Source organism: Biomphalaria glabrata, chromosome 7 (genome assembly GCF_947242115.1).
Source record: "Biomphalaria glabrata chromosome 7, xgBioGlab47.1, whole genome shotgun sequence".
NCBI lineage: Eukaryota > Metazoa > Mollusca > Gastropoda > Planorbidae > Biomphalaria > Biomphalaria glabrata.
The window spans coordinates 6840695-6857797 of record NC_074717.1 but is presented as its reverse complement, the minus strand read 5'-3'; the positions used below and the strand labels follow the sequence as shown (position 1 = coordinate 6857797).

The 17103-nt window shown below is 34.0% G+C and overlaps 1 protein-coding gene and 1 non-coding gene across 3 annotated transcripts in view; one reads left to right on the top strand and one right to left on the bottom strand.

The window, feature by feature from the left end:
- Positions 1 to 657: 657 nt before the first annotated feature.
- Trnae-cuc (transfer RNA glutamic acid (anticodon CUC)) lies at positions 658 to 729 on the bottom strand. Its single transcript has one exon. It is a non-coding gene; the product is annotated as a tRNA-Glu (tRNA).
- Positions 730 to 5294: 4565 nt separating this feature from the next.
- Positions 5295 to 17103, top strand: part of LOC106069373 (phosphatidylinositol-3-phosphatase SAC1-like) — a 41080-nt gene continuing 29271 nt past the window's right edge. Inside the window, exons 1-8 of one of the 2 annotated variants that reach the window (XM_056035862.1) lie at positions 5295 to 5369; positions 8651 to 8754; positions 9352 to 9429; positions 9737 to 9864; positions 11809 to 11958; positions 13631 to 13724; positions 14280 to 14467; positions 16905 to 16988. In XM_056035862.1, the coding sequence (XP_055891837.1) occupies positions 5317 to 5369; positions 8651 to 8754; positions 9352 to 9429; positions 9737 to 9864; positions 11809 to 11958; positions 13631 to 13724; positions 14280 to 14467; positions 16905 to 16988 (879 nt within the window). In that variant the 5' untranslated portion in view covers positions 5295 to 5316. The remainder of the gene's footprint in view (positions 5370 to 8650; positions 8755 to 9351; positions 9430 to 9736; positions 9865 to 11808; positions 11959 to 13630; positions 13725 to 14279; positions 14468 to 16904; positions 16989 to 17103) is intronic. The other variant, XM_056035864.1, reaches the window with a different exon arrangement.

Here is a 17103-nt window from a genome sequence, read left to right as displayed (position 1 = left end):
CGACCCTGGCGCGGGGCTTGGAGAGGCGCCCCACTCGCCACGATAGTTAAGAACCATACCTTAGACCAGGCAGCCACCCGCTTAAAGAGAGCTTTGGAGGTAACTGTCTAGATTTCCTGTTTGTTTCTCCAAGTTTCCCTGAATAAAATCTTAATAACATTCTTCAGTTTGAAGTTAGTTTTAAAATCAATAAATTAGTTTAAGTTTATCTGGGTTATAACCTAAACTTATAAGTATCTTGATCATATATTTGGGTTTTTACCTAGACATAAAAACAGGAACATATGCTCCGGTTTGAACTTAGAATTAAAATCTTGAGCATATGTTTGGGTTTTTATCACATCTTTAACCCTTGAACTCGTGTTTTAGTAATGTTAAAAAAGTCCAGAACTTGAGAACCGTCGATTCAGAAGGCTATTGCTTTAACACACGATCAGTATGAAAAGTAAATGCAGTTGGCTTATACATATAATGTGTATATAAATATGAATATAGGCTTATGGTTGTCCTTAGCGATGGGTTATTAGATGTCCGGCAAAAGGAAGACCCTTAGCGTAAAAAAAAAAAGTCCGGCTTTCATTCTCCTTAGTCATGAACTGAATCATCAATATCTGGTTACACACAAGAAAAACAATTTGTCTATTTAAAAAAAAAGTTTTCCCAAGCGGGGAATCGAACCCCGGCCTCCGCGGTGAGAGCGCGAAATCCTAACCACTAGACCACTTGGGACATACATTGGAATTGAAACGAAGCGTTAAAAATCCTTTCTAAAAATAAGTTCTTATCTTTACCTGGTGCCACTAGCTGTAGCATATGAAAGTCACGCTGTAGTTGTCTATGGAAAGGGTTGGGCGCTGTTGTGGCAGCCAGATGCTTACCTTTGGATTAGCGTTTTCAAAACAAAGTGCTGTATTATAGATATAGTGGAGATTTTCATCAAATGGAGCCAAGCTTTTTGGTGTATATCATATAAGGTATACAGAACACGGACATATCGGTAAACTATAGATTCAAACATTTTTAAAACCCTGTAAGCCTGTATTTTTTCAAGCTTATATATTAACTCACATGGTCTGTCTGTCTGGTAAAAAGTGTGTTTTTTCTCCCACACCCAATCTCGGATGAAACTATACATTTTTGCGCAATCATTTCTTTTACCTGACAACACAAGAATCAATTTAAAAAGAACAATTAGTTAATTAACTATTGGTAATTAATTATTTTGTTTAATATCTTGAAGAAGAGAAAGAAATTGTAATTGACTGAAGTAGTGGTATTAGGTGAATTAGTCCCCTTTATAGGTTGCCTATTAAAGTAAGTTTGAAGCAAACAATACAATTTTCTAGTCATGAAAGTTGGGTAGCATGATAGCCACAGTGTGCACTGCATAAGGCGATGAGCGTCAATGTAGATCAAATTTTAAAAATCTAATTTGTAAACACGGTGAAGAATACTCTGATTAAATGTAGTATTTCGCTTGTATGAAAATGCCCCATTTATTAATATATTTTAACAAAATACTATAAGGAAAATCTTAGAACCAAATGAGTTAGGCCTATTGTTTTAAACTATCGCTGGTTGACTTCATAATAGTGGGCGTACCAAGCGGCCAACACAATAATCTCGTTCGACCCATAGAAACAGATGAGATTTATACCAACTACTCCATCTGAAAAGAGGAAATTTTATGACGTTTATGGGAAAAATTAACCGTTTCCTTTGGAATTTAAAGTGAAAATGGCTTAGTTGTTCCTTTATGAGCCCCAATCATGCTGTCTAAGGAGATGGGTTAGGGTTAGGGTTAGGGCAACGCCTTATCTAAACTGTTGCGACGTCTAGAAAACATCATTAAAAAAAGCATCAAAAATTACACTCACAACATTACCACATTTAAAGGAACTTTTTGAACAAACGTGCCTAAGAAAAATCAAAAAAAATCTTGGAAGACAACGGCCACCCGTTCCATCAGAACTACGCCAGGTCGTTGCGAAGTGGGCGACTGCTGTCAATCAAAACAAGAACGGAGCGGTACAAAAACTCGTTCGTACCTCACTCGGTCAGACTCTATCACCGCCACTCATTGATCAGGGAACATGAAATGCACCAAGATACCTGTGTGTAGTCGCTGAATGAACTCTTTATGTTGTCTGTTGTATTTATGAGTAATTTTCTGTTGTGTTGTCTTTATATGAGAAAAGAATCCTTGTAATCACAACAAATTTCCGTAAGGATCAATAAAGCAGTCTTAGTCTTAGTCTTATAGATAAAAAAAATGTTGAGAAAATTGAGGTCATTGATGTTTTGGAGTGTGTGTGTTTGTGTTTCTATGGTGACTGTGGGATAAGGTTAGTGATTAAATTGGTTGTGAATGATGCAACATAGGTGGCATTGTCGTCACTCGTCATATATAGTCTTGGTTAGGACAGACGACTCCAGAACGTGAGACTGAAAGGTTGTGTTATTGAAGTGAGTTAGATTTGGTTAAAAAAATATTAACACTACAGTCTAATACCTTTATTTACTACATTTAGTTGATCTCATATTAACTTGATGTTGTCTATATTATAAATAAAATTACTTTTAGTATTTGTTCACAAAAAGAAATTTATTCAAGCTATTTGAAGTTTTATTAGTTCAGATATATTACACCCACGGCGGTTTAGTTGTCTACCAGCAGTTTGGTGCTGCAAGTCAGCGACAGTCAACAACAAATTGGTTATATAACAATTAGTCAATAGGTATACACTCAAGGCAACGTAAATAAACTGAGCACGAGGTAAGGCCTACTGAGTTTTTCTGTGCAAACGATTGTCTCCAAGCAGTGCACACCGTGAAGCCAGTTATAGTGGATGTGTGTACCCCCGCCCCCTCTTCTTTTAATGTGTAAATAGCCTTTGTAAAGCTGATTACTACTTCATCTTTAGGAATTAGTATAAATTTCCACATGTTTTCCAAGTTGATATCTTCTGCATTGCGAACTGCACCGGATATTTTGAAGTAAGAAACGCCAGAGTGTTTATTCGATGAAATGGGAACGAAGTCAAGAGGCTCAATACTCCTTTGCCCAGGGCCACGCTCACATCTGCTTATAATCTCGTTTTTAAGAAGACATATAAAAATTGTGAAAAAGATAGCTGATTTTGCTTCAACTTCCTGTACCGTAAATCAAACTTTATTTTGACGTCATCATTTTCGCTGCACTTTGTGACGAGATCAAAGATGCGCTGAAAATCTGGCCAGATGCGCACACACTTTGACAAACTAAATATATTCACCAATGCATAAAACGCAAAGAAATCGTAGAGTCGCTTCATGCGTTTGAGTTTCTCTTTTTAAAAAGAGAGTCTTCCAAATCAAGTACGTCACTGTGTAGGACATCATTACAATTATTCGGGCAACATTCACATTTCAACCAGCACAGCGGCATGCAGCTGCAGAAGGTGAATTGTCCATAACTCCCTGGCTCAGCGCATCTTAAAAAACACACACGATTGTCCGCCGAGTTATAAGTCTGCTAAATTTATATCAGGAGAGCAATCACACCCACGCAGTTTGGACTTCATGAGACTGTAACTGAAATCACATTGTTCAAAAGTTTTGAATGTTTCATTTAAGTTTATATCTTTTGGCGAAGATGTACTTGCAAACGATGAAGGGCTTAGTCGTTCTACGGTCAGCGCCACAGGGACATTTTGTAAATCAAGCGAGTGTGAAGTTGATATCTTAGTCTTGTTGATTTCCACTTGTAATTTATTCAGTTTAGTGAGAATTGTACTGAAACCTAAAAAAAAAAAAATAAATGAGAAAATAAAAACGAAAAATAAGGTTTAGACTAAACCTGGCATCGAGATCATCTAAAAATAGACACAAGATTCTGGCTAACTAACTTAAGGTGGCCAGGAGATTCAAATTTAAAAAATAGAAAAGCCAAAATGCAAAGTCTTAATACCTTAATATTTTTTTAAAAAGGTATACTGGTACATAGATAAATAGAAAGATAATATAGATTAATAAATAAATAGATAAATGGACAGAGAGGCAGGCAGACAGACAGACAGATAAACAGATAGATAAACAGAACCTGCTTCATAACAGAGACAGTAAAACACAATTAGTAAACGATACATTGCCATCTTGAGCTCGCACAGGGAAATAATTCTTGCTAACAGGTCTACCGCAGTTGCTTCCCTTTCCTTTTTCTCTGCCCTTTCATGCCACTGTTTAGACGTGCATATATTCAATAAGAGACACAATGGCCTGGACACATTATATAACGTGACATTAAATGTGGGTCTGTGTTAACAAAAGAACGAATGATCCTTTTATAAAGCTTATATCAACTCACTCTGTCTGTCTGTCTGGTAAAAAGTTTGTACACTTTTTTCTACCACACCCAATCTCGGATCAATCTGGAATTTTTTCTTTTTCATAGTACCTGACAAAACATGATTGAATAAAATAATGAACCAATTACTTGAATAATTTTTGATAATTATTTTTTTTTTCTTGTTTGATATCGAAATAGAGTTCCGCTTCCAAACTTTGTGGCCTATAAAGCAGATGATGTAAAGTTCATATGTTTCTGTGGCCTGCGATTAAGGAGGGTGTCATGTGCCCAGCACAACCAACAACCACCTTACCTTTCCCCAACTAATATCAGGTTCCCATTAGAGCTGGGTGGGCTCAGAGGCATTGTTTAAAAAAATATTGTTTTATTTTGCTTGTAATTCAATGACTTCATAATCAAGCGAGCAGATCACTAGGAAAATTCCGTAATATATTTTTTTTTTAAATTAGCTGCTAGCTACTGGTTTTATTTTGTTTACAAAGCTCTGTTTGTCTGATAGGGCCAGCCATTGAAAGAGGTTCTAAACAAGGCAAAAGACAGGGAGGAATGGAGAAAGACGGTCGACGAGTCTTGCTTGGTGCCCCAACGGTCCAACAGATTAAGGGATGGGTAAAGGGAAAAGGTTTGTCTGGTTGGAATCTTGTACACGTTATTTCTTTCACTTCCCAAAATTGGATCATTGTCGATAACACACGAATCTATTCAACAAAATTGTTACTCAAATAGTCGTAATTTATATAGCAAATGTACTGAATTAAGGAGAGATAAACCCTGTGTAGAGAATAAGGTCGTTGGGTATTTTTTTTTTAACATTTACCTTTTGGGACTAAAAAAACGCATTTTTTTTTACAAGCATTAAACAACGGAGCTTTTCTGTGAGTCCTGGATAGCAGAAGACTGAGAAAAGCTGAAAATACTGCACTTTTTTTTTTTACCTCCCATGTATGTGGAGCTCTTCTGTGTGGAAAATGTCTTCCCGTGTATATCCTGCCAACATGGAGGTATTCGATAGCCTGAAGTTGTAAGTGGGCGTCATTTATTGCATCTCTGTATGCGCTCAGCGTTAATTTTTGACTCGATATAAAATACCATGTTATGAAGAAATAAACTATTCGCACTTTAGTATTATAATCTCTGCTATACATCATCTCTTAGACCTAAATTTAGAGTTAGAGACACTTCACTGTTCAGGACAGTTCTAAATAATTTTAATAATTTATAAATATAAAAATAAATAAACTAATGTCTAATACCTAATAAAGTAAAATAATATAAACTCAAAAGTATCAACTTCAAGAATCGGTACCCAAGTCCAAGAATCAATCATTAGTATCATAATTCTATGTTTCTGTTTGAATAAAGTAAAGTAGCAATACAGTGTATTATACACCGTCACCATGATTATGATCACCGACGAATATATATATAGATTAATTATATCTTTTATATAGCACTACTACTACTACTAGTACTACTTTCATGCAGTTATTCTTATTATAGTTAATAGTTATAGCATGCTCAGAGCGTTTGGGGGTATCTTTATCTAGGACCTAGGACTATGATTAGGTTTTCTGTGCTGCCTTTAGTTAGGCGCTCAGTAAACATAACTCTGCCTGAGTAGGGTGTTGAACCTCAAGCCAAGTTCAAGCGTACTTAGTCTCTCGACCATGCAATAAATTCATTGAATACAGACCAGAAATAATAAAACGCTGAATTTAATTTAATCATTTACAGATAGAGAAACTAAACCTTGAAAGACACAAAGATAGAGAACAAGAAGTTGAGAAGCACTTTTATAATATATATTATAACTATACATTATATACTATATATATTCAAACACAAATAGGCCTAAAATTCAAAGTTAGACTTTGACAGCGCATTATTTGATAAAATGGTTTGACATAGAAAACAAAATGAAGTATATCAAAATCTTCTACTATAGTTTAAGGAGAATAAGGATGACTACTTATATTTGTACCCCTAACCTATATTTATTATTAGGCCATGTGTTTTCATTTGATTCAAACAAATTTTGTCACACATTATATATATAAATTTGATTCCAAACACCAAAATTTATTTCAAACAGTCTCTATATTTTGGCATCAATAAACTCAGATTTTAATTCTATATATATTATATTGATATTAACTCAATTCTGAGATTCCCAGGCATAGCCCCTCACATGAAATCATTAAGATGTTTTTAAATTATACATAAATACAAACACAAAAATTAAAAATATGAACACAGTTATTCTACCAAAATTAGGTCACTGAGATAGTGACTTCTACACCGACTTTTAGACTTATTTTATGTTTGCATGATTAGATGTGTGTTGAATGTTTGTGTTTTTTGTTTACTCATTTAATACATTTCTAATACAGATGATCTTTTGTAGTATATTATAGGCTAGGATGGCCATTCTTGCCTAAATAGCTGAATCCTCTATATATTCTCTCTATAGATATAAATCTAGATCTGTCTAGTAGGTCTAGATCTAGACATTAAACTTTATTCAATGTATCAAGCTCACTCCAAGCATTTGCCCATTTATTCTCTATAAAAAAACAACAACAAATAAACAAATATAATATAAAATCATTAACATTGATGTACAAAACTGGCTGTTTGAAATAAATTTTGGTAAGAAAATCCTAGTTTAATACAAACACCCTATTTAGATTTCTTTTGTATGGAATCAAACGACTTGTCTTATGAATGAAATTTAAATCAGCTCCAAAAACAGAATATATATTGCTGGGCTCATTAGCAAAGACTTTGCCAACCAAAAAATATAGTCTTAACCCTAGGAAAAGGTTAAGACGTCCTGGTAATATAGGAAAAACAACAACCTAACTTACAAATTTGAAATTCTTTTTTCTTACATCTATAAAATGACAGCTAAATGGAAGGAAATGGGTCAGAATCATTGGAAAATGGACACGCACTTTATACAGGCATTATACAGCATGCTAGTTTCATATTAAATATCAAAATAAAGATGTAATGACCACAAAAACAGCTAGTTGTACGGATTCATGTAATGTTCGGAATAAATAAACTACTCTAAATATGCTTTTATGACTTATACGACTTATGACACAGTCACTAGGACTAATTGCAATCAATAATGTAACTTACAATATTTACAAGTGTTCCTTCTTTCCTAGTGTAGTGGGGTAGTGCCAATAGAGATATGTAATTGTTCCATTTTTTTTTTTTTTTAATATAATTTTTAAAATCTTGTAGTAGAATGTGTTTAAAATTGTGACATGTGCATTTCAATTAGAAATTTTTGGGACGTTTTTGTGAACCAATAGTTGTCTTTGGTCACCAGTACTGTAGAAACACTCAAATAGGAGAGTCTTTGCACGCTTGAGCTATAGATCTAGATCTAGTCACATTCTGTAAAAACAGTCACCTAGTTTAGGTGTGATAAAAAAAAAATCTTGGTCCTGACCACTCATTCAATCCTAATCACTAGTTAATTCTCTCACTTGCTGTGGACAATATATATATATAGTCTAAGACAACGTTACAAAGCCATTTTCAAGATTAAAACCACATCAGTTAAATTTACCAAAAATGATATTTTTTTGCAATATATACCTACTATGTATTTGACAGCCAACATTTTCATGTCTAATGTACAAAATAATAATTCCTTCTACTGAAACACTTATGTAATTCCTTCTACTGAAACACTTATAAATGTAATTCCTTCTACTGAAACACTTATGTAATTCCTTCTACTGAAACACTTATGAACAGTGCAAAACCTTCTTTCGTTCCATTTTGTTATTTAAACGCATATTTCTTTTACAGATGTAGATCTTTAAAGTAACCTCCTCTAGGTGTAGATATTTGTCAGAGTGAATGTTAGGGATTATCCTCTGATTATTGGGATTATCAAATGTGTTTTTACATAGAATCTGCATGAAAGTGGACATGTGTGTAGACCAATTTTAAAATGACTAGATCTAGATCTACAAGTAGTCCTCTATTCTAAAGCAAAAAATATTAAAAGTCCTAAAATTGTCACAGTGAATATAGGGGCCTATTAAAAGTGTCAGTGGAACTTATCCTAGCACAATTTTTTCATATTCATAAAAATTGTGTTGCTTCAAGCTTGGTTTAGTTTTTTTTTTTTTTTTTTAAAGTAAACAAATATTTTGTGGTAAAGGAGGTTGGATTAAAGTTAGAATTGGAAAATCTACTTAAGTTGTACTTTAGAGAGAATGCATGAAAAACAGTGCATAATTTCTTAACATGTTTTTTTTATTTTTTTATTTTCAGACATATAACTTCAGATAAGTTTATAGTTGAACCCTTTGCTGGACATTTGAAAAACCCAAATGTTTTAGTGATTGACAGAGTCACACAAGACATATCGTTACATGGTAAGAATATTGCACAAAGTTTTTGAGTTTAATGGATTTGCCAAGATGAAGTTAGAAGTGCATTCACCATTTTTACATCAATTTATACAAAGATTCAAAAGGCCACCCTTGTTAACCGTAGGCCAAAGAAATAGATGGCGTTTACATCATCTGCTCTATAGACGACTAGGTCTTAAAGGAGAACTACTTACTTTTTTACACAAAGATTAATGGGTGTGGTGCTCAAGTGATAAAGGGCTTAGGTTCAGGGAGGGGGGGGGGGCTTGACCTCTTTGGGAGCCCCTACATTTTGCATTAAATTCAATATTTAATGTAAAAAAAACACTCATTTGGAGGCCTCCCTTAAGTGGTGACCCGGGGGGGATTTTCAAATTCTCCTCTTCCTCCCCACACCCTAGCTAGGCCTCTAAAAGAATGTAAATTTTTTTGTATATCTCTTCCCCAAACTTTTCAAACACCTTCACTCCCCTGATATCAGAACCAAGTGTTCAGGGTTTTCTTGTTGCAGTTAGGGCTATAGCATTTAAGAAAGATCATTTTTGTAAATGTGTCTTGATTAAAAACTTCTGGAACTCTTTCATTTATATTTCTTTTTAGATTTTGTTCATGATATTCCTGCGTCTGCTATTACCAAATCTATTTATGGCATCATTGGAATCATACGCTTGGTGGCAGGTTTGTAAAGCGATTCTTAAACAAAATTTATTTATTAATATACCTGCGTATACCTGAGAACTTTACAACCTTTTATTTAAAAAAAAATGTATAATTTTTTTTTCTTGTATTTAGATTGCAAAAGAAAAAGAGAGAAAAAATACTTTAAAATATAAATTGTATTGTATATATTTCTTTCATTTAAATAATACTTTCTGTTTGTTTCAAGTTAATTGTTTTTTTGTTTTTTTTTTAAAACCTAGACTATATTACTTAGCAGTTTGAAATGATAATTCTAAAATGGTAAACTTGCTTTTATTTTCCATAGGACCGTATCTTATAGTTGTGACTGAACGAGAGAAAGTAGGACATATTTTGAATAATGTGGTCTGGAAAGTAACAAAGACTGAATTGCTCTGTTACAAACGTTCCCTCACACATTTGAATGAAAGACAGGTACTGCTATACTGCGTGTTAAGTTTTTTGCTGTTTTTCTTTATGCCAACCCATGATATGAACATTTTTAGCCTAAATGAACCCAAACAAATCTTAGTCCTGAAACCTACCTACCCCGAGGGACTAAGTTTTTTTTTTGTTTTTTTTTAATCTAGCTCTAGGTTTTTATCCCTCAAGCTCTCATAGTTTCAGTCACTTGAACTAAAAATATTTTTCTTGATAAATGAACTATAAATATAAAATAAATTATAGCTTTTCTATAGCGCTACTGTCATGCTTATAGCATGCTCAGAGCACTATGGTCCTATCTCATTTGTGGGGGGAGGGGGTATCTGGGAGAAGGTTTTTACATGCTGCCTTTAGGCGCTCAGTAAACACAACTCTGCTCGAGTCAGGTGTTGAACCTCGAGCCCCCTTCATAGTCAGCCGAGCCAAGTTCAAGCATACCTAGCCTCTCGACCAAACATCCCCATATAATATATCAACATTGGGATTGCTAAAATTCCTGACCTAATGTTTACTTTCCTGGTTCATCAGCATTGCAAATTTTTCATAGGTTCATATAAATTCATGGGGCTAGACAGTTGCGATAGCTAAACATATGGTTTAATTATGATTGATTGTTTTATTTTAGATTTTGATTCATTTTTTCATGTATAGAAAAAAATAGGTACTATAGCTAATTATTGAAAAATCAGTGCAGTGTTCTGATAGGGTTAAGACTGTTTCTTCATTAAACATTTAAGGATTCACAACATAGCTGCATCTCAGCTAGTCATAATTCATAATTTTCAAATCTTAACTCTTTCTTTCCATAAATATTTTCCATGTTTGGACAGAATAATCCATTTTAATCAAGTATTTCACTACTTTGTTATGATTAAACTTCAATAACTTTTTTGTTTGTTATCAGAAAATGTTATATATGGTATAGAATTAAATTGGAATGCACATGCTTTTTAGATAAAACAAATTAAAACTAGATCTAGATTAACTGTAAGCGATATTTTTGTGATCCAAATTGAACTAAAAGAATTTTTTTTTATGATGGTTATTCATATTTTCACAAAACTTTATATATAACAGGGGCGGATTGGATGTCCAAATCTACCTGGGGATTTCTATAAAATCTGGCCCACCAATTCTAGATTATGTGATGGTGTCCAATTCTAGGTCTACCTATCCTCAAAATCATTAAGTTCATGCATATTTTCTAAGAAATATAGGTTTTATGTTGCTTTTTAATCGCTAAGTATGTAGGCCCTTAAAGATGAAGTCTACTCTTAGCACTATCTACGAATGAAGGCTACTTACATTATTTCGGAAAATGTGTTAGATTAAAATAGTATTACACTGCAGAGTGAACATTTTTTTTTAAATATGATGCTCAGAGGGCCTTTTTATAAGAGAATAGTATAAAACCTTTAACAATTGGATATGTGCCATAGTGGCATATAGTGGCATCGATGCGGCCATTCCCTACCAACCAATTTGGGTACCAGCCCACCGGGCATTTACCCGAATGCCCATATAGCCAGTCCACCCCTGATATATAACATATATAAAACATGTAAGTTAATTGTCTTGAGCTCACAATCCCATGTTATTACTATGTGGAGAGTTTTTAATATTGAAAAATAGAGCCTTGTTTAAGTCCCCACTCTTCAAAAACATTGTTTTGGGTAAAAACACATTGAAAGTTTTTTAAAAATCTGTATTTTTTTTGTCTAAAGGGAAACTATTCAAGCTTAAATTATAAGCATTTAAAAACATTTTAGGAGGAGGGAAAACAAAACTAGTTTTTAAACATTGACGATAACATCATCCATTCGACTGAAAGAATGGGGTCAAATAGGTTAGAAGGATAGAAAGGGTTAAACTGTTTTGTTTTCTCAGATTTCTATTAATAAAACTTTTATAACATCTGACTGTTTCTCTTTACAGATTACCATAAACAAAAGCTATTTGTCTCTCATGGAGGTCATGCTGAATACTGAACACTTCTACTATTCCCCGACCTTTGATCTGTCTCATACAGTACAAAGGCTATACAACACAAGTCCAGAGTTCACCTCACTAGGATTTCTTGAAAGGGTAAATATGTTTCTGATTTTATTCTAACAAACGATTTTCCTTACACCCTTGTAGTAAACTCCCCACATATGAGTTGTTGAGAAATCAATCAGGAAGTCTAGGTCTATCAAAGTTTTGAAGACAGACAAATATTTGGGGACAAAAATAATTGTTTATAAAAATAATGAAGACATATTATTCCCCTACTAGACAATTCAAGAAAATCATATTTTAGTTAAGTAGATCAGGCCTCTAGCAACAATAAGATTGGATCAAGAGAAGTAACTTTCTAAAAAAAAAAAAACAACAACTAATCACAACAAAAATAAAATTTTCTACCTTAAAAACCTTGTTTCTGCCAACCTACCAACTGAAGGGGTTAAGCACTTGTCTTAATCAGCCAATACCTTGGCCTTTTGTTAACAGTCACATGGCTACTAGATTTATATTCAAACTACACACTGGTTATTCTAACAATTCGAAAAATCGCGGAGGTCATCCATAAAAAAAGGCTGAAAGGGAATGAATAATATTGGCAATCTTCTCTCTTACTTTCAAGTTACCTACACAGCTGTGTAGGCTTAATTACATACTTACATATTTTAATCAGTGGCGTGACTAAGAATTGGCCATCTTTGGGGGGAGGTGGCTTGACCTTTTTGGGGGCCCCTGTATTTTGACATTTGACATCAAGGCATGAAATAATGGCTTAATTTTTAATGAAACAAAACATTCAAACACTCATTTTGGGGATGTTCAAATTTTCTCCCCTCCCCCCCCCCCTCCCTCCCCACCCTTGCTATGTCACTGACTTAAATGTATAATAAAAATCTCATGTCTGGCTGGACTAGGGTTTAAAGTTGTTACATTTAGTTCATTAGTATCAACAAAACCAGTCAGTCTTAACAACTTTAGGGAAATGCCAATCATTATTTATTCATTTCCACAGTCAGGACATTTTTTCCTCCTCCAGATTATCTAGTTAATTAAATGTCGCTGGTGTGTAGCCTGGTATAGTAAATGAGAAGAGGGAAGGCTTTTAGATGACATAGACACTTTATTATTAATTAGTGTCATCTCACTCGCATGCCAGATGGAAGAATCCCTGAAGACCTCCTATACACTGAGCTTGCAGAGGGAGTCAGACCCAATGGCCGCCCAAGACTAACCTACAGAGATGTCTGCAAGCGAGACATGAGAACCAATGACATTGAGCGAAGTATGTGGGAGGAGATAGCCCAAATCCGGACAGCATTGTGACAGACTGTATGTGCTGGTACGAACTTTGCTGAGTGCAAAGGAAATAAAGCTGCATTGGTCAAAAGAAAGAAAAAGAAAGCTGCCCTGTTGGCTAGCCCTAGGACAAATGCATATACATGCACTAACTGTGGCAAGCTCTGCTGCTCCAAAATTGGCTTGATCAGTCATTCCAGATTCTGCCCCGTCTCAAGATGAAACCAATGCCAATGACTCACCTGGGCGCATCCATTGTCTTCCAAGACAAAAGAAGCCATATATTAATTTACTGTTTATAAAATGAGTGAATCTTTTCAAATTCCTTCATTAATTGTGTGAGTTGTATGAAATACAAGTGTGGCAGTTACTTTTTAATCTAACTGAATTCACTTAAGTAGTTAAACAGCTTGATTGGGCCATACTAAAAAAATACTTTGCCGTCTTTCTATATTTTCAGGCAGATCAAAGGTTTATTTGGAATTCCCATGCACTGACAGAGTTGTCCCAGCAACCAGAGTTATCCAGATTCTGTTTACCTATGATTCTGGGCTGTATCCTTACACTTTTAAACAGTTATGTATATATTTAATATGAAAATTAAAGTATCCCTTTCAGACCTTGCAGATGATGTAAAAGCCTGTTGCCCATGGTTAAGGAGGGTGTTATGAGGCTAGCACAATGACCAACCACCTTTACTTTTCCCGAACTAATGTCAGGTAAAAATTTATGTTGGTTGGACTCAGGTGCACCCTAAAAATCTCAAAATTCAAAATCTAGGTTTTCACCAGGGTCCAGAAGCCAAGGGCTTTACAAGTGAGCCACTGCGCCCCCATATTTAAAATACATGTTTACATTTACATGTGCAAATGTTTTTACAAAAAAAATTGTTCCTGAATCCAACAAATTGAGTAATACTCAGGCTTATCAGATTTTTAGGTTTACATTCTTGGAGTGGTGTTCTAGTATTTTGTTGTGAATAGTTTATAATCTCTTGTATGTCATATTTAGTGGCCTACCAACCTTAGCACAAAGGGTTCCCCATTCAGCTATCTAATTATTTTTCCATCCAAAGTTGTTGTTTGTTTTTTTTCCTTAAGTCCAAACAGATGTCTCAGTTAATTCAATAAAAGTCAATGGTAAGACTTTGGAATACGTACTTGTCTCTCGGAGGTCAATATATCGTGCTGGGACAAGGTTCAATGTCCGTGGTCTAGATCTTCAAGGTCAGGCTGCCAACTTTGTTGAAACAGAACAGATAGTGATGCACGGTAGTGATGTCTGCTCATTTGTACAGGTAGTGTTATTCACAAGTAAAAATAAAATGTCAAAAAATGTTCTTTAAATGGGTTGTTATCTGTTATTGTTGTATTGTTATCATTATTTTTTCTTGTCATAAAACATATAAATAGTGTTGTAATTATTTTATATTTCAGACAATTATATTTGGGGTTTTTAGAAAAATGTAATTCTTTGCCTTAAAAAAAAAGTTGATACATTTTTTGCTTGTCTTTTCTACAAGCAAAATATTTTTTAAAATCCTTTTTAAAAAACAAAGCTTATCCAAGGGATAGTGCTCTGAATTTACTAGATCTCTCAATTTTCTGTCAATATTTTCCTTATTCAATATCAAACAAAATCATTAATTGACTTATTGTTTAATTTTTTAAAATTGATTCATGGTTTGTTAGATACAATTACAATAAATAATTCTTTAAATTTTCAACTTATCTGACAATAAGTATGGGAGAAATAACATTCTTATCTTATATAATACAGACGTTACTTAAAAAAAGGAGATGATTACGTCCTATGCATCATGCATTTAGTCATGCATATAAACCAATGACCTAAATTCTGCTAAGTCACTGGTTTTCCTGTCTTTGCCAATGAATAACTTGATCCGAAAATGGGTGTGGGAGCAATAACGTGTACAAAATTTTTTACCAGATAGACAGAGTCAGCTGATATAAGTTTTGTAAAAATCAAAGACACCATTGAATGAAATTTTTACTATGACTCAATGCTAAACACTTATCTTTTACCAAATCACAAGATTACATTCCCTCATCAGATGTAATTTCCTAACAATCTTTCTAGGGCTTCTGCATTTTGTTTACATAGTTAAGAAAGGAGATCTATTTCATTCATCTTAAACCAGTGGTTCCCAAAGTGGTCTATATAGACCCCCAGGGGTCTACGAAGAGTTCCAAGGGGTCTACAAAAGTGAAAAAATAAATTGCGGGTCTATGAGATGTCAATGGGGGTCTACGAAAATGGATTTTATTTCAGCTGGTCGGGACTTTTTTTTTCACATCTCATCAATGTAATTATTTCATACACTAATATATGATTTGTACCTTAGTTAATCCTTTCAATATTTATCCTGCTATTCAAACGATATAATTGTTATATTTAATTTCAATACTTATTTAAATAGCTTAATTTTTTCTACATGTAACAAAAATAAATGTAGATTATATACAGCGTTGGTTATTTAAAATTGGAATTCATTTCTTCATTGTTAAACAAGCGATTGCCTAAGTGCCTTTTTATGATGATATGAATAACCATGCTGGAGGATCAATAGAGACAATGCCACCCTGATAAAAAGATAAAGATTTGAAAAACTTTAGAAATCCCAAAGATAAAAGTTCAGTCCACAAAAAATTATCTCTTCAGCGTCATATAGAGAAGATGATGGTGTGTGCGGGTCTTAAAAGATCTTTTTACTTATAGCCATATACGGAAAACAACACAAATAAATCATTGAATTTACCAGCTGTTAAAGTAGTTTTAAAAACTATTTTACACAAATGTACATCTGATATTATTTGAAACACATTTATTTAGGCAACAATACAGTAGGCACATCAGTGGTATGAGTTATAACAAAAGCTTCTTATGTAATTCTTTGCAAACATCATATACAGTTTGGGATCAGCGGCCTCGCAGGCTCTGACAGGGTGTAGCGCTGTGTGCTGCATACTTCCTAAGGATCATCTGCTCCTTATTTTTCTTCGGGATTGACCCACGAAACAGTTCCCATGTTTGGGTATATCTGCAAAGGCAGCAGAGGTTTGAATTCTGTTTTCCCCCTGATAGGTGGGTTGCAACCTAGGCTAATGAGTCCCTCCTTCCCAAAGCTTACTGGTTTAGACACCAGTTACTTTGCCCCTTCTCCTGTTTAAGAAAACAGTTGTTTGAGCCAGACGTGAAAGATGAAGAAATACAAATACAGTGATACTTAAGGCCAATTAGTTGATTAATTAATATTTTTTGTTTGAAGAACTACTTCATATAACAACAAATTCCTATATGAAACATAAAATCCCTCGCAATGGATGATGAACCTGCAAAAAAACAACAACACATTTCCAGTGTGTTTGGTGGTTTCAGTAATACATATCAATTGTTATTTAAATAGCTTATAAATTTGAATTTTATGAATAAAAAGATAGAGCTCTCTAACTAAGTAGCTTTAATTTACTTAAATTTACTCTTTGACTCACTACAGTTAGAAATTACTTTAAAAAATTGAGTTGGTGAATTTGCAAAAATGCAGTACCGGTATAAGTTAAGCAGGCGGTCTACTGAAAACCAGAAAACATAGCAAGGGGTCTACGAGACAAAAAAGTTTGGGAACCACTGTCTTAAACTCATTTCTAATGGTATTTGTTCATTATATATTTGATGCTTATAGTATTAACATATTTCTTATCAACCTGTTTCAGACCAGAGGCTCTATCCCATTATTCTGGACACAGAAAGCTAATCTCAAACGTCTTCCCAACCCAGTTGTTATGGACATAGATCATGTGAGTACCCTGCTTATAAACACATCAACTAGGCTTGTTTTCTATTTCATTTTGGTTTGAACAAATATAGTCCTTAATTAATTCAATCTATTGTTTCATATCTTTTAGTAGCATT